General features: G+C 44.0%; 1 protein-coding gene across 1 annotated transcript in view; it reads right to left on the bottom strand.

The window, feature by feature from the left end:
* ilk (integrin-linked kinase) overlaps nt 1–23,546 on the bottom strand; it is a 75,929-nt gene that overhangs the window by 38,481 nt on the left and 13,902 nt on the right. The window contains exon 2 of the mRNA XM_072576670.1: nt 21,650–21,888. Within this exon, the coding sequence (XP_072432771.1) occupies nt 21,650–21,738 (89 nt within the window). The 5' untranslated portion in view covers nt 21,739–21,888. The remainder of the gene's footprint in view (nt 1–21,649; nt 21,889–23,546) is intronic.

Here is a 23,546-nt window from a genome sequence, read left to right as displayed (position 1 = left end):
AGAAATGCTTAGATTCTCCCTTATTGGAGATACTCATTGTCTGGCATTTGTGCAACTGAAATATGGCTCATCATTTATCAGCCCAAGACATTGCCCAGTTTTGCTGCATTTGGGCTCTGATTGTTTCAGTATCAAGGAGGCATAAATGGTGAACATTATGCAATCATCAGCAAACATCCCCACTTCGGCCTAAAGAAGAAGAGGTGGTCATTCATGAATGGACCTCCGTTACTCCCCTGAAGTACTCCTGTAAGGATATCCTGGGACTGAGGTGATTGATCTCTCACAACCACAAACATTCTTTATTGTACTAGTTATGGCTCCAACCAGACCTGCTGAGTCTTTCCAGCAATTTGTTTTTGTTTGGATTAGGCTAACTGACCAATAGACACCTGTCATTTTTGCGTTCTTCCTTTTGAAATACACGTGTTACAAAGGCAGTTTCCAATCCTCTGGAAACTTTCCAGATTGTAAGGATTCCTCGATGATCCATATTTCCTTTAATATAGTTAAACACATTCTATCAGATCCACAAGACCTAACAGCCTTGAGCTTCATGGGTTTCCCAAACATTTGCTGACATTTCCTGGTTTCCCCATTATTATTTCTCTAGCTTCATATTCTAAGGGGCCTCTCTATTCCTCTTTATACATTTAAAGAAGCTTGCTGTCCGTCTTGATATTACTCGCAAGTTTTCCGTCGAAGTTTATTTTCACCCTCTTTTTTCAGTTGTCTTTTGTTAGTTTTTAAAAGTTTCCCAATCTTCTGGCTTACCACTCATCTTTGCCACATTGTATTTTTTTTCAACTTGTTACTATCTTTGACTTGCCTCATTAACCATGGTTGGCTTATCTCTTTCCTAAAATCCTCCTTCCTCTTTGCTGTGACCCATGTACTATTTCCTACAATATCTACTATTTTTCCTCAACTGTCTTTGTTGCTAAACTCTTTTCCCAATCCACTCCAGCAAGGTCTACCCTCAATCCTTTGTATTTATCCTTATTTAAACTTAACACTATTGATTCCAACCCAATTTCCCCTCACTCAAACAGAAGGCTAAATTTGACTATATTATAGTCTGTTACCAAGGCGATCTTTTAATCTTGCATCATTTACTAAACCTGCCTCATAACACGCAGATCCAAACTAGCCTGATTCCCGGTAAGCATCCACAACACACAGTGTATTCAGCAAAGTTTCACCAAACAAATGAACTTTTTCTGGATTAGTGGTGCTGAAAGAGCACAGCAGTTCAGGCAGCATCCAAGGAGCAGCAAAACCGACATTTCAGGCAAAAGCCCTTCATCAGAATAATGAACTTTTTCTCATGGCTTCCTCTTTCAATCTGACAATCCCAATCTACATAAAGTCACCCATGATTAATGTACTGCTTTTTTTTAATATCTTTTTAATATCTCTTCATTATCTCTCAAAGTATTCTCTGTCCTACCAAATAACTACTGACAGGTGGTCTACAGACTCCCCGTATTATTGTTTCCTTTCCCTTATTTTACCCCGACCTACATGGATTCTACATTCTCCTGATCCAAGAATGCTGCTTGCTATCATTCCATCACCAATAATTCTATTCTTCCACACTTCCCTTCTTACCTGCCCTTTTCAAAACTCACAGTCCTGAATATTTAATTTCCAACTTTCACTTTGTAACCACGTCTCTGCAATAGGTATAGGATCACACCCATTTACAAATACTCGTGCCTTTAATTTGTTCTTTTTACATATTTGAGTGAAAGGCCATTAATCTTCCCTTTATTCTGTTATTTCCCCCATTTCCTGTTGTTTCCCAATGTTTGTGTACTCTATTCTAGACAGATAGGCAGAAGAGCTGAAGCTGCCTTGTTAGAAATTAAATTAAATTAACAACAAGAAGTGATTTTGGGTCAGAAGGTGTAGAAGGTGTATGGGTAGAGTTGAGGATTGTACACAGGCCTCTGAGCAGTAGTTAGGATGCGGGGAAGAACATAAATCAGAAGAAAGAAAAAAGTGATGTAAGAAAGGCACAATTACAATAATCATGGGGACTTCAACATGCAGGTGGACTGGGAAAATCAGATTTAGTAGATCCCAAGAAAAGGAATTTGTGGAATATCTATTAGGTTTCTTTTGTAACAGCTTGTGGTAGAGCCAACTAGAGAACAGGCAATCCTGGATTTGGTGATGTGCAATAAGGCAGATTTGAGTAGGGAGCTGACGGAATGCGTGGAGGCACTGACCATAGAATTCACTGTGCAGATTGAGAGGGAAAATATTGAATCAGATGTACTGGTGTTACACTCGAATACACGTAACTACAAAGACACAAGAGAGGAGCTGGCCAGAGCTGACTGGAAGGAGAGCCGAGCAGGAAATATAGTGTAGCAGCAATGGCAGGAGTTTCTGGGGGGTAATTCAGGAGGCCCAGCAGAAATTCAATCAAGGAAGAAGAAAAAACTAAAAGGAGGATGAGGCAACCGTAGCTGACAAGTCAGGGACACCATGAACACAAAAGAAAAAGCATGCAATGTGATGAAGATTAATGGGATGCTAAAGTATCTGGAAATGTTTAAAAACTAGAGTAAATCTAAAGAAGCAATTAAAAGGGGGAGAAGATGAAATATGAGGGTAAGGTAGCTAGTAATATGCAACAAGGTTGCAAGAGGTTTTTTTTAGATATCTAGAAGGTAAAAGAGAGGCAAGATTGGACATTGGATTGCTGGAAAAGAAGGCTGGAGCAGTCGTAATGGGGAACAAAAAAAAATGGAGGAACTGAAATAAGTACTTTGCATCAGTTTTCACAGTGGAAGACACCAGAAACATACCAGAACTTCAACAGAGTCGGGGGCAAAGGTGAGCATTGTGGCCATTACTAAGGAAAAGGTGCTGGGGAAGCTTAAGGGTCTGACGGTGGTAAATCATCGCGACCGGACAGACTATACTCCAGGCCTCTGAAGGAGATAGCCGAGGAGAGAGTGGAAGCACTGGTGGTGATTTTCAAGAATCAATGGAGTTAGAGAGGTTTGAAGAGACTGGTAAACGGCTCATGTTAACACCTCTTTTTAAGAAGGAAGGGTGACAGAAGGAGAGACTTACAAGTCAGCTTGGTAGAACCTTGGTTATTGCTAAGGTTTTAGAGACTATTATTAAGGAAGAGATTGTTGAATACTTGGAATTCCATGGTAAAATAGGGCTGAGTCAGGATAGTTTCTTCAACGGGAGGTAATGCCAGGCAAATCTGTTAGATTTCTTTCAGCAAATTAGACAATGAAGAATCATTAGATGTGATCTATTTGGATTTTCAGAAGGCCTTTGACAAGGTATTGCACAGGAAGATGCTAAATAAGAACCCATGGTGTTAGGGGCAAGGTATTGGCCTGGATAGAGGATTAGCTGACTGCTAGAAGGCAGAAAGTGGGGATAAATAGGATTTTTTTCAGGATGGCAGCTTGTGACGAGTGGAGTTCCACAAGGATCAGCGTTGAGACCACACCACTTTATACATTAACAATTTGGATGAAGGACTGACGCTATTGTTGCTAAGTGTGCAGATGACACAAAGACAGCAGGAGACTGCAGAAGGACTTGGAGAGTGGGCAAAGAATGGAGATGGATACAATGTGGAAAGGTGAGAGGTTTTGCACTTCGGTAGGAAGAGGCATAGACTATTTTCTAAACTGGGAACGGCTTCAGGAATCAAATCTGAAGACTTGGGAGTGCAAGTTCAGGACTCTCATAAGATCAACATATAGATTCAGTTGGCAATTAAGAAAGCAAATACAAAGTTAGCACTCATTTCAACAGCAGGGATGTACTCTGATGCTGTATAAGGCTCTGGTCAGACTGCATTTGGACAACTGTGAGCAGTTTGGGCCCTGTATCTAAGGAAGGATGTGCTGGCCTTGGAGGGGGTTCAGAGTAAGCTTCCAAGAGAGATCAGAGGGATAAAGTAATTGTCATATGAATAGCAGTTGAGGACTCTGCGTCTGAGCTCGACAGTGTTTAGAAGCACCTGATTGATATTTACAGGCCTGGGTAGACTGGATGTAGAGATGATGTTTCCACTAGTAGGAAGTAAGGACATGGCCTCAGAGTAAAGGATTGCCTCTGTAGAACTGAAATGAGGAATTTCTTCTGCAGAGGGTGGTGAATCCATGGAAAACATTGGCACAGAGGGCTGTGGGGGCCAAGTCATTGAGTGTATTTAAGAGAGAGGTAGTCAGGTTCTTGATTAGTGAGGGAATCAAGGGCTTCAGGGAGAAGGTAGGAGAATAGAGTTGAGAAACATCTCAGCCAAGATTGAATGGGGGAGCAGATTCAATGGGCCAAATGGCCTAATTCCATTCCTGTTTTATTGTGTTATGGATCCCCAGTCACAGTCAATATTAGGTAAGATGAGAGACTCAGATAAAGAGGTATGATTAAAGTAGTGTTATAAGGAAGTGAGAGAGAAAGAGATTCAAAGAAGGAATTTCCAAGTCAAGGACGTTGGCAACAACTAAAACTGGAATGCTTCGGAGTCCTGATTCAGAGGAATGCAGATCTGTCCAACGGTTGTAGATCTGAAGGTGGTGAAAGGGATGATGACCTAGAGTAATCTGAACACAATGACCAGAGCCAATGAAGGTCAGTGAGCCCAAGGCAATAGGTGAATGTGATTTGCTCCAGGTTTGAATAGGAGAGGTGGAGATTTGGATGAGTTGACATTTATAGTGTTTTGCTAGCTGCAACTTATTGATATCATATCCTCTTTACTCACCCTTCCAAATATAGCCATCCTCATTATCTGCATCCATTTCTACCTAATAGTTCGACACAAACCCAAATCTTCCTACACACTGCCACTATTACAACTGTATACCGATGAAAAAATTCCAGGGAAGTGCCAGGATCATTTCTCAGCTGTTGACAATGTTTAAAACCAAGGATGTCTTTGGCTAGCATTCATAAGAGTTCGGCAAAATATCTTATTCCTACCCTATAAAGATCACACGTGGTCAGGTCCACTCACTCTGCTACCAACTTTGGGAAAGGAATTTCACAGCAATCTGTCTCCAGGAACACTGCCAAAGAAGGAAATCTCTCGCACTGCTCTACAAATACATCACGGAGAAAGTGTGAGAGAGGCAAATAGAAAGGAGGAGAGATTAGGTGGGACCTAGTGCACACAAAACGAGCATTCAGCCCAACTAATCATGTCAATTTACAAGCTTCACTCAAGAGGCCTTTTTAAAATCTTTTCTGATCCAAGTTAACCATTGGAACCATCGATCCACTTCGCTTTCAAACATATATCTGGATAAAGTCTTCTTTGATAACAGTTCCTTGCAGAACTGCAATTCAATGCTGCTAGAAAGAGGGCCATGTTTTCCAAGTTTTTTATCTCTCACTTGTCAGGATAAATATAAAGAAGTCAAATTTCAAGCAATCCCAACAATTTGTGTGACAGGAACAATGGAAGCTTACTAGTTAGCAACTCCAAATGTGCAATACAGGAATCATCAATCCAGGGAGCCGACAAGGAAGAAAAGGTTCAATAGGTGGGAGGACAATGTGTCAGGCTCAGGAAGAAGAGTACAAGCAAGGGGAATGGGACACCTGCAAGCAGGACAGGGTGGGGACAGTAGGAGAGCCCATTCTCAGTGATTCAGAGATGAGAGACATGGTGATGGGGGTGGTTTGGCTCTGATATAATGGTGACGGGGATGTTGTTTTGTGATACAGTGATGGTCATCTTCAGGTTTGAAATTACAATAACATCACACCTTCAGTAAGTGTATACACACAAGTTATTTGACAGTTTGATGTGATGCAACTACATTAGAACACAGCACAGTACAGCACAGGAACAAACCTTCGGCCCACCATGTCTGTGCTGACCATGATGCCATTCTAAACCAATCCCATCTGCATACACATGGTCCATATCCCTGTATTCCCTGCCCATTCATGTATCTGTCCAAATGCCTCTTAAACTTTGCTATTTTATCTGCTTTTGCCACCTCCGTTGGCAACGCATTCCAGGCACCAGTACCCATGTGTAAAAAGCTTTTCCCACACATCTCCTTGAAACTTTTCCCCTTTCACTTTAAACTGATGGTCCCTAGTATTGGATATTTACAGCCTTGGAAGAGTACTATCCACCTTATCCATGCCTCTCCTAACTTCATATACTTCGATTCAGTCACGTCTCAGCCTTTGAAGCTCAATCAAAAACAATCCAAGTTTATCCAATCTCTCCCTGATGCTAATATACTCCAATCCAGGTGACATCCTGCACTCTCGCCAAAGAACCTACAGCCTTCCTATAGTGTGGTAACCAGGACCACACACAATACTCCAAATGTGGCTTAAAGTCTTATACAGTTGCAACATGCTAACTTTTACACTCAGTGATGAAGATAAGCAAGCCACACACCTTCTTTACCATCTTGTGCATTTGTGTTACCACTTTGAGACTGGTATGGACTGCCATTCCAAGATCCCTCTGTATATCAATGCTGCTAAGTGTCTTGCTATTTACTACATTCTTTCCTCTTGCATTTGACCTCCCAATATACATCACCTCACACTTGTCCGGATTAAGCTCTATCTGCCATTATGTGAAGATATTCACTTTGGAAGCAAAAACAAGGCAGCAGATTACTACCTGAATGACTGTAAATTGGGAGAGAGGAGTGTGCAGCAGGACCTGGGTGTCCTTGTGCACCAATCGCAAAAGGTAAGCATGCAGGTCAGCAGGCGGTACAGAAGGCAAATGGTATGTTGGCCTTTATGGCAAGTACAGGAGCAGGGATGTGTTATTGCAGTTATACAGGACCTTGATGAGACAACACCGAGAATACTGTGTGCAGTTTTGGTCTCCTTTTCTGAGGAAGAATGCTCTCGCTCTTGAGGGAGTACAATGAACATTTCCCAGGTTGATTCTGGGGATGGTGGGACTGACATGGGAGGAGGGATAGACTAGGTTATGATTGTTTTCGCTGGAGCTCAGACAAGTGAGAGGGGATCTCATAGAGACTTATAAAATTCTAAGACGACAGGGTGGATGTTCCCGATGGTGTGTGTTTCCAGAACCTGGGCTCACAGTCTGAGAATTTGGGGTAGACCATTTAGGACAAAGATAAGGAGATATTCCTTCACCCAAACACAATGTATTCAAGGGGGTGCTGAATATAGAACTTACGGCGAATGGGATCAAAAGGTTACTGGGAGAAAGCAGGATTAGGCTATTGAGTTGGATGGTGGAAGGCCTACTTGTACTCTTATCGTCTATGTTTCTACTCAACTTTCCAAATGATTGATATTCTGCTGGATTACTTGACAAGCAGCCAAGTCACATTTGTGAAATTTGACGGATACTCTCCTTCCACCACAGTATTCTTTGATAAAATACTCAAAAGACTGCACAAAACAAAAAAGGAAATTGCAAGCCGTGGTCACACAGCCATTTTTAAAGAGGAACAAGGCAGAACCTCAACTGACCGAGCAGCCTGATGTTTATAATGGAAATGTTCTTTGTCCTGTCTATTGAATTTTGCAGTTACAGTACACACCTGCACTGTCTTTCTCAATGACCTACCTGCAATCCATGTCCAAACCCCAGCATCAACCCCAATGCTCTTATTAGTTTGGTAGTCCCACCCCAACTCACACCACGCGCAACCTCACACCACATGGCAGCCAAAGTGTCCAAACAGAACACAGAACATCACAGCACAGTACAGGCCCTTCGGCTGTGCTGACCTGTGAAATTAATCTGATGCCCATCTAACCTACACTATTCCATTATTATCCATATGTATGTTCAATGCCCATTTAAATGCCCTTAATGTCGGTGAGCCTACTACTGTTGCAGGCAGGCTGTTCGACGCCCCGAAGACTCGGAGTAAAGAAACTGACGTGTTCTATATTTATCACCCCTCAATTTAAAGCTATGTCGCCTTGTGTTAGCCTCCACCATCCGAGGAAAAAGACTCTCATTGTCCACCCTAACCCTCTGAATATCTTATACATCTTGATTAAGTCACCTTTCAATCTTCTTCTCTTCAATGAAAACAGCCTCATTCCCTCAGCCTTTCTTCTTAAGACCTTCCTTCCATACCAGGTAACACCCTAGCAAGTTAATGCAGTGACCAGAACTGTACTCAATAATCCAGGTGCGGCCTTACCAGCATCCTTTACAGCGAAAATATGACCTCATGGTTCCAAAATTCAATCCCCCTACCAATAAACGCCAATATACCATATGCCTTGGTATGCCTATCAATGTGGGTGGCAACTTTCAGGGATCTATGCACCTGGACGCTGAGATCTCTGTCCATCTACACTGCCAAGAATTTTACCATTAGCCTAATACTCTGCATTCCTGTTACTTCTTCCAAAGTGAACTATCTCACACTTGTCCACATTAAACTCCATTTGCCACTTCTCAGCCCAGGTCTGGCATCTTATCTACGTCCCTCTGTAACCCACAACATCCTTTGGCACTATCCACAACTCTGCCTACCTTCGTGTCATGCGCAAATTTACTAACTCATCCTTCTATGTCCACATCCAGATCATTTATAAGAAGGACAAACAGCAGTGGCCCCAAAACAGATCATTGCGCATACCACTGTTAACTAAGCTCCAGGATGAACACTTCCCATCAACCACCACCCTCTGTCTTCTTTCAGCGAGCCAATTTCTGATCAAAAGTGCTAAATCACCTTCAATCCCGAAACTCCGTATTTTGTGCAATAGCCTACCATGCAGAATCTTATCAAACGCCTTACTGAAATCCATATACACCACATCAACCACGTTACCTTCATCTACCTGTTTTGTCACCTTCTCAAAGAACTCAATTGAAGTTAGTTATGCACGACCTACCTTTCACGAAACAGTGTTGACTACCCCTAAGCAACTTATTCCTTTCCAAATGATTATAAATCCTATCTCTTATAACCTTTTCCAACACCTTATCCACAACCGAAGTATGGCTCACTGGCCTATAATTACCATGGTTGTCCAGAATCCCCTTCTTAGACAAGGGAGCAACATTTGCTATCCTCCAGTCTTCTGGCATTACTCCTGTCGACAATGATGACATAAAGATCAAAGCCAAAGGCTCTGCAGTCTCCTCCAGGGCTTCCCAGCAAATCAGAGGATAAATCCCATCCGGCCCAGGGTCTTAATGATTTTCAGACCTTCCAAAATTGCTAAACCTTCCTCTTTGTCAACTTCAATCCCATCTTATCTAGTAGCCTGTATCTCCGTATTCTAACTTTGCCCTTCCCCATTGTGAATACTGATGAAAAGTATTCATTAAAAGCTTCCCCTCTGTCCTCAGATTCCACACACTACTTTCTACTGCTATCTTTGATTTGCCCTAATCTAACTCTAGTCATTCTTTTATTCCTGACATACATCTAGAAGGCCTTAGAGTTTTCCTTGATCCTATCCACCAATAACTTCTCATGTCCCCTCCTGGCTCTTCTTAGCCTTCTCTTGAGATCTTTTCTGGCGAACTTATAAGTCTCAAGCCCCCTAACTGAGCCTTCACATCCTTACATAAGCCTCCTTCTTCCTCTTGACAAGAGCTTCAACTTCTTTAGTACACCACGGCTCCCTCTCTCGACAACTACCTCCCTGTCTGATAGGTAGGTACTTATCAAGGACCTGCAGTGGCTGTGTTCCTTGAATATTTCAAGTGTGTCCATCCCCTGCAGTTTCCTTCTCCATCCTATGCATCCTAAAACTTGCCTAATCACATCATAATTGCCTTTCCCCTCGTTATACCTCTTCCCCTGCTGTATATACCTCTCCCTGCCCATTGCTAATGTAAACATAACCGAATTGTGTCCCTTGCTTTATCCCCAATATTTGGTCCCCTGGCCTGGTTTATCCAATGCTCCTTCTTTCAGGGACATGTTGGGGAACAGGTTTGCTAAGTAACTCCCATGTGACTGCAACATCCCTGCAAGCTCACTCCTTCAGTGCTGGGGGAAAGCTGCCGGGACACATGGCACTAACTCAGCCTGGAGAAGGTGCCCTGAACTGCAAGTGCCTACGGCAAATGAATTCCTGCCTGTTCAATGGTTTTATACTCTCATAAAAGTCAAACTCACACCAATTAAAAATGCAGGATCCTTGCGGCCTCCATGATTATAAGAGGAGCCTCGAACCCCATTTTAATTCATACTTTGATGTCTCGACTCCTGTCCCCATTTAATTTTCTAAGACTAGAGCATCCTCACTGCAAATTGATGAGATTGCTGTAGAAGACTGGAACCCAAGGACCTGCATTTCATCCTCACCATGCCCCTCCCTGGAAAGCTGCACCTCCCCCTTGTGCAACTCACTCCACAACGTAGGGAGGGAACTCAACAGGCCTCCCAGATAAACTCTCCAGTTCAGTGCCATCACCCAAACATAACCAAGGTGCCGGCTTGTCTGGGGAATCAGATACTGGACTGAGTCTCAGTCTCAGTCTCTCTCTCTCTCCCTACAAAAATATACAGAAGAGCACACAGCTGTTCGTCGCTCACACTTCAGAAGGTCGCAACCAAAATAGATTTTGATACTTCCGTACAAGATCATTTTAGGGTGATCTTTAAAGGCTGGCATTACAGTCAGCAAGTGTGGTAAGGGCTCAGAAGGAGGGGTAGAGGGGGAGGGAGGAAGGTGGATGGGAAGGAGCTCAGGAAGGATGGTATGTCATGTCACAGGACTTGGAGTGAAGGTAATCTGGAGATGCGGTTGGCAGTGAGGGAAGTTGACTTCGGGTCGAGAGGGAGAGAAGGTCAGAAACAATGGAGAGAGGGTGAAAGAGATGGCTGGTGCTCTGGAGGGAGATAAAGAAGGAAGAAGGGAAACAGTTTCCAGTAGGGAGGATGGAAGAAGGCAGAGACAAAAGTGGAAACTGACTACTTATTCTAGAGATGGAGCGAACTGTCTTTGTTGTCAAGTAGCTTGTTGGGTCTGAGGTTCAGTTTCCCAGGGGAGGGGATAGAATCTGGTCAAAGGTTCTTGCTTTGTGTGTATACAAAATCCTGAAGGACAATCCACAACTCAGCTCTGAAAGCTGCAGCTTTGGATTCGAGCAGTAGAGCAATGTCAGTATCATGGATCACTAGCCGTGAAATTTCTCTCTTCGGCCGACAGGAAAACAAGCTGGTGAGCTAGTGCAAAGAATGAAAATGCACCAGCAGGCACATAGAGACAATCACACATAAACAGCACCAAAAAAGAAATGCACGATATGATGAGAGTATCTCAGTGGTTCCTAGACTCATTTCATCAATGACTCAAATTGGCAGTCACTGGTCCTGTATTTATGGCTCTGAACATTGAGATGAAGCTATTCTGCAGGCTGGGCTGCCTTTACAAGGCGAGGAACGTACCCAGGAGTAGTGGCAAGAATTGCTCACTTCTTGCTGGTGATGAAAGTGTGAGGAGAGTGATTCATTCAACAATCATCACAGTGGCAGGGTGTGACTGTACTATAAGGAGATCCTGCTCCACGCACAGTAATAGCAGTGACTAGCTCTGCAGTGTAACCCCAAGGCACCGTTAGGCAGTTCCACTGAATCAAATGGTTCCATTCTGGTATGAAGGGTTTTGAGGCTGCTGATCAGTCCAGTGTACGCTCTGAAGACTCTACCACACGCAGGATGGGTGGTATTTGAAGGTTTGTGCCCACCATCTGACTGTGGATGTTGCCTCTGCACGTTTCCAATGATATTTCTCGATGTGTTTGATTTATTTGAGATGAACCTTCTCCAATTTGGTTTGTCACAAGACAGGGTTTCCCATGAGACACTGGTGATGTTTCACCTCCTCAAGGATAAGGATATTCTCAAAGCTTTTTCTCCGGCCTCCTGTGACTCTCATGCCATGTGTAAATTCTGCATAATGCAGTTGTCTTGGGCGACCTGACTCACCCAGCAGAGGGACTTGGTGACAGTGGTTTGTGCCTTAAATGCTGAGCAAGGTGGCTTGGGGGAAGACACTGCTGATGGATCCTTTACACGGATTTGATGCCTTTGCAAAAACCTGCAATGGTTGTACTTTTCTAATGCTTTGAAGTGCCTGCCACAGACTGGCCAGTTCTCTCACGATAGGTGTATTGACCAACTAGAGTGGGTTATTGAGGCCATGGTTGGATCATCTATAAGCCTGAATGGTGAAGTATGCACACAGGCTCAAACAGCCGACTCCTGCTCCAAATTTCCATGTTTACAGAAGCACGAAGATAACTGCTGATGGCAAAATTTGACCTGCATCTAGGATTGGATTATTTTTATTCTCCCATGGGATTTGGATATTGCTGGTAAGGCCAGCCTTTCTTGCCCATCCCTAATTTCCCAGAGGGCCCCTTGGCGAGAGCCTGGAATCAGACCTGGATGGTACATTTCCTCCCCCAAAGGACACGAGAGAATCACGCAAGTTTTATAACAATTGACCATGGTTACACAGTTAATAGAATCTTTGTTACAAATGTTTATTGAATTCAAATTTCACCATTTCCCATGGTGTATTCAAATCTATGTCCCCAGGACATTAGCCTGGGATTCCCAATGACTAGCACCATGAAACACCCACTACCTTCCCTTAAATTCCTCATCCCAAAAACTGGTTTCCACAGTCGGCTGAAGGTAAAGCTGACATTTTGGTTATGGTGCTAAAATTCATCATCCGTGTCTGCCTCAACAACAGAACCAACACAAGCCCTATCTCTCGCAGAGCGCTTTAGGGAATATCTCCGGGACACCCGCACCAATCAACCCCACCGCTCCGTGGCCCAACATTTCAACTCCCCCTCTCACTCAGCCGAGGACATGCAGATCCTGGGCCTCCTCCACTGCCGCTCCCTCACCACCCAACACCTGGAGGAAGAACGCCTCATCTTCCGCCTCGGGACCCTCCAACTCCAGGGCATCAATGTGGACTTCACCAGTTTCCTCATTTCCCCTTCCCCCCACCTTACCCCAGTTTCAACCTTCCAGCTCAGCACTGTCCTCATGACCTGTCCTACCTGCCAATCTTCCTTCCCACCTATCACTCCACCCTCCTCTCTGACCTATCACCTTTACCCCCACCTCCATCCACCTACTGTGCTCTCAGCTACCTTTGCCCCAGTCCCACCCTCCCTCTCATTTATCTCTCCACCCTGTAGGCTCCCAGCCTCATTCCTGATGAAACGTTGATTTTCCTGCTCTTCGGAAGCTGCTTGACTTGCTGTGCTTTTCCAGCACCACTCCAATCTTGACTCTGATCTCCAGCATCTGCAGTCCTCACTTTTGCCTATGACAAGTCTAGCATCAAACAAAGCAGTATCATTATACAAACCCTCCAAAGGCATTTTCCTCATTTTAATTCTGCACTCCCTCTCCAAAGAATTACTCACAGCTGAGGAGATAAGCTACCAACTGAAAACTGTTCAACCAACACCCCCTTCAATCAAATTCCAATATCAAATAAATTCATCATTCAGCTTCAGAGTCTCAAAAATGATGATGTGGGTGTACTATACGATAGTCCCTCAGCTCACTCAGCGCTGCCCCCTCTGCCCCGTCCCTCCGCCCTCTCCCTCTGATAGCGCTCCGCCCCTCCGCCCTGTCCCTCCAACAGCGGCGTCCTCCCTCTGAATTAACTGCCTGACAGTGTAGCTGTCCCTCAGTCCTGACCCTCATTAATTGATCTTTGGCTGACAGCCAGTCAGCTGGGTCTCACTCAGCTCTTCTGTGCTTCTGAAGCCTGGGAGGGGCAGTGCTGAGAGTCGCTGCTCAGACCCTGTACCCAAATAAATCTTCTGTGCAGAAGGCTGCTTTATGTTAGCTCGCAAAAGGGAAACGCAGTGGAAGAATGCACTGCAGAAAGGGCAGACTGCGACTGGACACTGGTTGCATACTTTTCAGGATTACATTTCTGTGGGATAGATTTCTCCCTGTGGATCTATACTTCCTGTGCTTCTTTTACCCGATAGCCCTTCATTATCCCAGTCAGAAACTTTCACAGGAAATAGTCCAAACATCCTTAAATGGAGAAGACTGTGGATCAAAGACAATTGACAGTAAACATGCCAGAGGATCCCTCTATTCTGCAGTAAACAGCACAATCCCATAAAGACTTCACTCTATCTGATCTCGCTCAGATTAGAAATGGACAGTTCAAATTCTTGCTTACATCACCCCTCCCCCAGTGTACAGGAAAAAACAGCCACAATCATCTCTCGTCAGGGAGCACACACTGTGCACACAACAGGACAAGGCCCCCTAAACAAAGTTTAGTACAGTCCTGAAGATGAGAAAGGGTGGCCTGGAAGAAGAGACAGTGATGATTCCCAAAAGAGTGAGTAAGAATGAGAAGTTGGATTTTGGAAAAAAGCACGAATAAGGATTCTCTTGGTTATCTATGGGAGGCTGTTGGAACCCTTGTATTACCATGTCACCTGACACTCCCCATTGGTTAGTCAATGTGTGACATAGAAGATTACAGTGCAGTACAGGCCCTTCGGCCCTCGATGTTCCGCCGACCTATGCAACCAATCTAAAGCCCATCTAACCTACACTATTCCATTACCATCCACGAGCATTTAAATGCCCTTCAAGTTGGCAAGTCTATTACTGTTGCAGGCAGAGCGTTCCATACCCCTACTACTCCTAGTAAAGCACCTATCTCTGACATCTGTCCTATATCTATCACCCCTCAATTTAAAGCCATGTCCCCTCGTGCGAGCTTCCCCCGAACGAAAACAGCCTCAGTTCCCTCAGCTTTTCCTCATAAGACCTTTCCTCCATACCAGGCAACATCCTAGTAAATCTTCTTGGCACCCTTTCCAATGCTACCACACCCTTCCTATAATGCTGTCTGCAATACTCCAAGTGTGGCTGCGCCAGAGTTTTGTACAGCTGCAACATGACCTCGTGGCTCCGAAATTCAATCCCTCTACTAAGAGAAGTTATCATACCATACTCCTTCTGAATAACCCTATCAACCTGGGTGGCAACTTTCAGCGATCTGTGTACGTAGACACTGAGATCTCTCTGCTCATTCACACTACCAAGAGTCTTACCATTAGCTCAGTACTCTGTATTCCTGTTACTCTATCCAAACTGAATCACCTCACATTTTTCTGCACTAAACTCCATTTGCCAGCTCTCAATCCAGCTCTGCAGCTTATCTATGTCCCTCTGGAATCTGCAACATTCTTCTGCACTGTCCACAACTCCACCGACCTTAGCGTCATCCGCAAATTTACTAACCCATCCTTCCACACTCTCATCCAGATCATTTATAAAAATGACAAACAGCAGTGGCCCCAAAACAGATCCTTGTGGTACACTACTAGTAACTGAACTCCAGGATGAACATTTCCCATCAACCTTCACCCTCTGTCTTCTTTTAGTTAGTCAAGTTCTGATCCAAATCATGGAATCACCCTCAATCCCATGCCTCCGTATTTTCTGCGATAACTTACCATGTGGAACCTTATCAAACACCTTACTGAAATCCATATACACATCAACCGCTTTACCCTCATCCACCTGTTTGGTCACCTTCTCAAAGAACTCAATAAGATTTGTGAGGCATAACCTACCCTTCATGAAACCACGTTGACTATACCTAATCAAATTATTCCTCTCTAGATGATTATAAATCCTATCTCTTGCAGTCCTTTATAACACTTCACCCACAACCAAAGTCTGGTCTATAATTACCAGGGTTGTCTCGACTCCCCTCCTTAAACAAGGGAACAACATTTGCTATCCTCCAGTCTTCTGGCACTATTCCTGTAGACAATGATGACATAAAGATCAAAGCCAAAGGCTGTGCAATCTCCTCCCTGGTTTCCCAGAGAATCCTAGGATAAATCCCATCTGGCGCAGGGAACTTACCTATTTTCACACTTTCCAGAATTGTTAACACCACCTCCTTCTCAACCTCAATCCTGTCTAGTCTAGTAGCCTGTATCTCAGTATTCTCCTTGACAACTCTGTCTTTTTCCTGTGTGAATACTGATGAAAAATATTCATTTAGCACCTCTCCCAGGTCTTCAGACTCCACACACAACTTTCCATTGCTGTCCTTGATTGGTCCTCATACCGAGAGAAGGCTTTAGGGATTTCCCCGATCCTACCTGTCAAAGACTTCTCATGTCCCCTCCTGGTTCTTTTTAGCTCTCTCTCTAGACCCTTCCTGGATAACTTGTAACACTCAAGTACCTTCACTAAGTCTCCTTCTTCCTCTTGGTAAGAGATTCAACTTCTTTAGTAAACCAAGGCTTTCTCGCTTGACCACTTCCTCCCTGCCTGACAGCCATACACTTATCAAAGACATGCTTTAGCTGTTCCTTGAACAAGCTCCACATTTCCATTGTCGAGATTGTGGTGCTGGAAAAACACAGCAGGTCAGACAGCATCCGTGGAGCAGGAGAGTTTTGGTCAAAAGCCCTTCATCAGGAATGAGGCTGTGAACCAAGGAGTTGATGAGATAAATGGGAGGGGGATGGGGCTGGGGGGAGGGGGCGAAGGTAGCTGGGAGTGCGATAGGTAGATGGAGGTGGGGGTAATGGTGAGAGATCAGAGGGGAGGGTGGAACAGAGAGGTGGAAAGGAAGATGGACAGGTCATGAGGGCAGTGCCAAGTTGGAAGGTTGGATCTAGGATAAGGTGAGGGGAGAGGACATGAGGAAACTGGTGAAATCCACATTGATGCCATGGGGTTGGAGGGTCTTGAGGTGAAGATGAGGCATTAGGAACTGGTCGGGTGGTTAGGGAATGATGATGGAGGCGGCCCAGGACATGCAGCACCACACTCTCTACTCTCATCTTCAACATGTGCAGTACTCACTTTTGTCACATTGCAAATATGCCCACCCCCTGCAGTTTCCTTCCCCATGCATCCTAAATCTTGTCGAATTGCATCATAGTCGTCTTTCTTGACACTATACTAAATGTATTCTTGTGGTTTATAGGGTGGCATGGTGGCTCAGTGGTTAGTACTGTTGCCTCACAGCGCCAGGGACCTGGGTTCAATTCCCCACTCAGGCGATTGTCTGTGTGGAGTTTGCACATTCTCCCTGTGTCTGCATGGGTTCCCTCCTGGTGATACAGTTTCCTCCCACAGTCTAAAGATGTGCAGGTTAGGTGAATGGGCCATGCTAAATTACCCACAGTGCTCAAGGATGTGTAGGTTAGGTGCATTAGTCAGTGATAAGTGCAGAGTAATAGGGTGGGGGAATGGGTCTAGGTGGGATACTCTTCGGAGGGTCGATGTAGACTTGTTGAGCCGAAGGACCTGTTTCCACATTGTAGGAATTCTATGATAATGCTCATGGGCTTCTAGGTTCTATGTATATACCCATCCCTTTCCCTCGCTCAAGTAAACATAACTGAATTGTGATCATTTTCACCAAAGTGCCCACCTACCTCCAAATCTAACATGTGGCTTGGTTCATTACCCTGTACCAAATCCAATGTGGCCTTGCCCCTGTCTACATACTGTGTCAGGAAACCCTCCTGCACATACTGGACAAAAACTGACCTCTCTCAGGTACTCAAACGACAGTGTTTCCAGTCAATATTTGATAAGTTAAAGACCCCCATAAAACTACCCAGTTCCTTTTGCTCCTATCCAGAATCATCTTTGCAATTCTTTCCTCTAGATCTCTGGAAGTTTTCAGTGGCCTATGGAAAACTCCCAACAGGGTGACCTCTCCTTTCCTGTTTCTAACCTCAGCCCAAACTACCTTAGTAGACGAGTCCTCATTAAATGTCTTTTCTGCCACCATAATACTGTCCATGACTAACAATGCCACACCTCCCCCTCTTTTAAGCCCTTCGCTGTTCTTACTGACAGGACACCAGAAACAGAAATGGTTTTTCTTCTTTGAGGCAATTATGAGCACCTCTGGCAAGGGCAGTATTTATCACCCATCCATCCTCATCTCAGAGCAGGGGAAGACTTCTCAATTAAACAGTGGCTTAATACCACACAGTGGTTGTTTCAGAGTGGAGTGTAGCCGCTCAAAATGCTGGACTTATGAAAAAAAAAGACAACAAATGAGGTGTGCTGGGAAATTGAGGCGAGCCTTTGCCCAAGTGACTGTGCTGAAAGATACTGAAATAAACAAGCTGCAGAATCCAGACAGACTGCAGCTACAGACACAAAGTATGCAATTGACCCAGCAGTTGCAGACAATACAACGTACACTTGAATTGGAATTGAATGGATTGACCTGAATGCCATCCCCAGGACAATCAGAAACATTGAGGTGTCCACCCTTATTTGGAGAGGGCTACCTACATGTGCCTAACACCTCCAGGAATGGATGCCCAAGGACCACCCTGCTGTCGACATGTCAATGCCTGGTTGACTCCAAACGATCAAAGTGACTGAGTCCTGATCAATGTATTTGTGGATATTGACGACCCTCCCATAAGGGCATGAAGACTTCTCAGTATAAGAATTGCCACAACACCAGTGTCAGGAGCAGTAACGAGACGAACCACTGTGAAGAGAAGACCACCCTGAGATCACCGGGAGCAGAAGACCAGATGATCATCGCCACGTGGAACAAGGCCAAGATTTTATATGGTGGTATATGATCATCCAGGGTTAAACTAAAGCACAAGATAGCTGATTATATTTATAGTGTAAATAGTTAGTTTGTTGTGTATTTTGTTATTATAGTCTTAATTGTGTTAAATAAATAAACAACTATTCTCATTTATCACAGAGTCGACTCTCAGTTTCTTGGCTAGGTATAAGAGTTAAAACACACTGTATGGCAGGCGCAACAGAGGGAGGGAGTTGTACAACAGCTGCACTTATTACTCTTCATAAGGCAGCCTGTCCCCCATCAAAACACTTAGAGAGCAAAGGCAGCACAAGGTGAAATACAGAGCTAAACTCACTCTTCACCATCCTTATCAAACACTCCTAGAACAGGGATAGCACATGATTGAATACTGAGTAAAGCCGCCTCTACTCTTTTCAATGTCAAGTCAGTTCCCTCTATTCTTTTCAACTGATAGAAAAGCTCCCTCTACACGGTCCCCAACAAACTTTCCTTGACCAGGGACAGCACAGTGCTTGATAGAGTAAAGCTTCCTCCTGAATTTTGTTTAATCAACCTGTTCAGGCATGTCATTACACAACTCTACACTAAGTGGGACTTGAACTCAGGCCTCCTGGTTTAGAGGTAGAAACACTATCACTGCAGCACCAGAGCGTTCTATTGTCCCTGTCAAGCACTCCAGGGACAGCATGGGGTTAGATACAGAGTAAAGCTCTGTCTACTCTTTTGAATATACTGTCCTCATCACTTATTCCCAGCACAGGGGCAGCATTGGGGTTGGAGAAGCATATTTTGCTCAGACAGCTGACAACATTGCCATTTTCATCCTGTTCCCTTGCAATCTAACACACAGCTAACAGTCACAAACTCACACAGACCCATCTGTACAACATCACAGGAAGCCATCAACTGGAATGTGTGCAAAATTGTTGCAGCTCTAGGCAGTATTCCAAGCTCAAAATTAAACAGAATGACAGAATGGTTGAAATATGCGGAAGTGGGAGTTTCATAAATCAGAATAACACTGCTACCTTCTTCCTTTGGGGCACGTTTTTAAACTACAGTCTGCCATGTAGACAATTCCAGGAGAGTTAATGAGCAATGCAGTCTGAAAATAAAGCTGACACTTTATTTTCTTTAAAAGCTTTTGTTACGAATGCCAAACCACACTACTAAAGATGCTGATCACACTTTTTTATACATCATTTTTCTTTTCCTTGCAGGCATGGATTCTGATTTTGTAGGTGTCAACCATGACTCAATAGTGACTCATCGGGTCTATGGCTTCTACACCCAACCTAAAGCCTCGATTCCACTCTCAAGGTTAACATTTTCGGAGCATTATGAAATGCTGCATAGAGGATCAGTGCTGAGGGAGTGCCACACTGTCGGAGGGTCTGAGGGAGTGCCGCACTGTCGGAGGGTCAGGGCTGAGGGAGCGCCGCATGGTCGGAGAGTATATACTAAAGGGCTTGGTAAGCTGCATGGGTTGGATATTGTTGTAGATTTCAACAGAACAAAGGCCAGAAGTGAAGAAACATTATCCATAAGGGGATCAAATCCAGGTAAACATTTCAGCAGTGAAAACAGAAAATGCCGGCAAAACTCAGTTTCATCTCAGAACTCAGCATCTCTCAAGATTCTGACATACCTCAACTTGGGACCTGCTATTTCTCTTTCTACAGATGCTGCCAGAGCTGCTGAGTTTCTCCAGGATTTGTGTGTTTGTTTCATATTTCCAAAATCGCAGTACGTTGGTTTTTAATTTAGGATTTCAGCAAGATAACTTCAATAGGATATCAATCAGAAATTATCCAGTTTTTTTCAGTTCTGTTCCCTTCCCTTCCTGGGATTTTATTAAGATGAGAAAGCTCATCCAAGGGCTGTGACAATGTCAGATGAATGGAAATGGGGAATCTGAGCCCAATCACTCATCTTGAAATGTGTTGGAGCATAAGTCTCCAAAATACACCTCTGATCAGTGACTACTGATTATAGCAGGATACCTAAGGCACTTCTTATGTCACTTGTGTCATGTGATTTGCTGTCACATACCACCTATTGCTCCATTTCCATTAAATTCCCCACAAATTTTATATGAGGAAGCAAAACATGCACATCAAACATTTAACTGCACACTATCCATAACTGGCTTGATTCTGATTGTACTAAGAATGAACGATTAAAAATAATAGTTACATCAAGTGAAAATCTAAACTGGAAATTTCATAGAACCACAGAATCCCGACAGTATGGAAACAGACCCTTTGGCCCAACAAGTCCAAAGCGACCCTCCAAAGAGTAATCCATCCAGACCCATTTCCCTACTCTATATTTGGCCCTGATTAATGCACCTAACCTACACATCCCTGAAAGCTCAAGATTATGTTGCGCACAAATTTCTTTCCTCTCCTGTTTATCTAACTATATCAACAGATACCTCCTTTCCCACCTACCCGATACTAATCAAGTCCCTATTGCCTTTAACTGCATTTACTCTAGTTGCTTCAAACACTCAACATTATACCCAAGCTTAACATTTCACTGGAGTACATAATACTTCTTAAGGGGAAATCTTAAAACAAAATAATTCCTTCTGAAAGAGACTATGTATTTTTATTTTTTGTGGTAATAACCTAAAAAGGAGATCAGACTGCTAGCTACTTAAAATACCGGAAGTGTTTCGAGCAAGGACGGGGATAGGGTGGAGGAAGGAGGCGAAATGAAATTGTTGTGTACATTTGTAGCTGTTTAAGACTCGGCTGCTTTTGGAACGGTGACACTGAAAGGCAATGAGAGTCTTTTGAGTTTGATGACAGCTCTGGAAGTACACACTGTGTGGAAGGCAGCAACATCCCGGGATGAAACAATGAGCAGGAGGCACCAAATGTGTTTTGGGGGTTGAATGGACAATGGGTGCACAACAATGTTGTCAGCTGGTAGATGTTATGGTTACAGACTTCATGTTCAGTACACAAGATAGTGTTCCTATCACATGATCATGTCATAACTCCAGCACTAACTTTAAGACTGCTTTAAGTGAAACTATTCAGACAGTCCGACGGATCGGTCAGAATCTGGCACTCACCCCTGATTCAAGTCATTTTCAGTGTTGTCCAGCCAGAGCCGAACTGCAACTGCGTTGCCTTCCCGGCACTGGGTAAAAATGTCATCCATCCTGTTCGTCTGGTCCTCACTGCTCCAACTTTGCTCCCGTTAGACACTAGGTGTAGGAGACAATCTGAATACGTTGATCCAAACGAGCAGAGAGAATTCACCAGATCTGTGCCCGAGACAGTTAAAATCCAATCTGACCAACAATGCAATCTGAAAAGAAAAACAAGGTGGGTTTAACGACAACAACCAGTGCTCCCCATAACAGAGACCGGAGTGTCCTGTGTGCTCCTATCACTCACAGGAAGATTACTCATTGAACCAATAAGTGGTTTTGTTCCCCTTCAAAACTGAACTGCATTCATAAATTCGGAGAAGAAAAAGACCAAATGTATGTAATCTCCCACATCCCAAAAGTCTGGTCCCAAGCACCGACATCACCACCCCTGGTATCGGAGGCTGAACCACACTGTCTACACCTTTGCAGTTCCATCTGAGTCTGGGCTAAGTTACTGACCTCACACCCACTCCACCACCAAGAACAACTGCTCACACCTAACTTATGCTCATCTTAACTTAACAGAGCAGTGCAAATAACAGAGAAAAGAGACCACCACTGGAGGTAGTCACCTTGTCATGCCAAAGTACACAGGAGATCAAAGTTTGAACAAAGAAGCTTGGAGATCTGCTGCCATAGTCCTCTTGCCTGCAAGTCAGAGAAGAGCCACTTCTCTTCAAGTGGCTGCAGTCAGCTCGAAATCCAGCAGATCATGGACTGTAGTAATGAGGCAGGGCTGCACTGCTGGAGGTGTAGTACCCTGGGTGAATCATTAACTGGAGCGTGCATTAGCTCCTTGTAGGTGAATATTAACAGTCCCACAGCACTATTTAAAGAAAAGCAGGGCTATATTTATTCTTCGATCATGGAAGAACATCTGCAGAAGGATTTGGACAGGTTAGGAGAGTGGGCAAAGAAGTGGCAGATGGAGTATAACGTGGGAAAGTGTGAGGTCATGTACTTTGGTAGGAAGACTAGAAGCATGGACTATTTTCTAAATGGGGCAAAAACTCAGAAGTCTGAAGTGCAAACAGTCTTGGGAGTTCTAGTCCAGGATTCTCTCAAGGTAAACTTGCAGGTTGAGTCAGTAGTTAGGAAGGCAAATACAAGGACGGCATCTATTTTGAGAGAACTTGTATATAAAAGCAGGGCTGTAGTCCTGTGGTGAAGTCACTTCCTGTTCCTTTTCTCAGGGGATGGTAGATGGGGTCTAACCCATGTCCTTTTATGGCTTGTTGGTGTCCATGTATCCTGGTGGCTACTTTTCTGCCACAAAAAGATATGACCCTCTCTCACTAGTATCCTTACACATGGATGAGGAAGGAAACCACTTCGACTGCGACAACACATCCATCCTAGGACAAGCCAAACAAAGACATGCACGAGAATTCCTAGAAGCAAAGCATTCCAACCGGAACTCTATCAACAAATGCATCGAGTTGGACCCCATCTACCATCCCCTGAGGAAAAAAAAGCAGAAAGTGACTTCACCACAGGAAATGACATCACCAACCCAAAGAAACCCAAACATATAAATAGAAAGCAAAATTATCAGCAGTGCTTCACCTGAGGCCCACTGAAGATGTTACCTAGTATGGTGAGAAAATGTCTGGAAACGAACCTTCTAGCTCAGCAAAGGTACATCCAAAACCTCAACCTGAGCTACAAATCTTCTCAAAACTCGTTAAAAGAAGCTGTTAATGCTGATAACTTATTGATGCTGAAATTCCAAATCCCCAAAACTGTGCATGCAGCTTGAAATAAAGGTAAATGAATAAAATACAGGCTTTAAGTAACTCAAAATCAGTCCAGG

The sequence above is a fragment of the Chiloscyllium punctatum genome, chromosome 9 (genome assembly GCF_047496795.1).
Source record: "Chiloscyllium punctatum isolate Juve2018m chromosome 9, sChiPun1.3, whole genome shotgun sequence".
Lineage (NCBI taxonomy): Eukaryota > Metazoa > Chordata > Chondrichthyes > Orectolobiformes > Hemiscylliidae > Chiloscyllium > Chiloscyllium punctatum.
The sequence above is the reverse complement of the archived record's forward strand: the minus strand, read 5'-3'. Positions and strand labels throughout refer to the sequence as shown.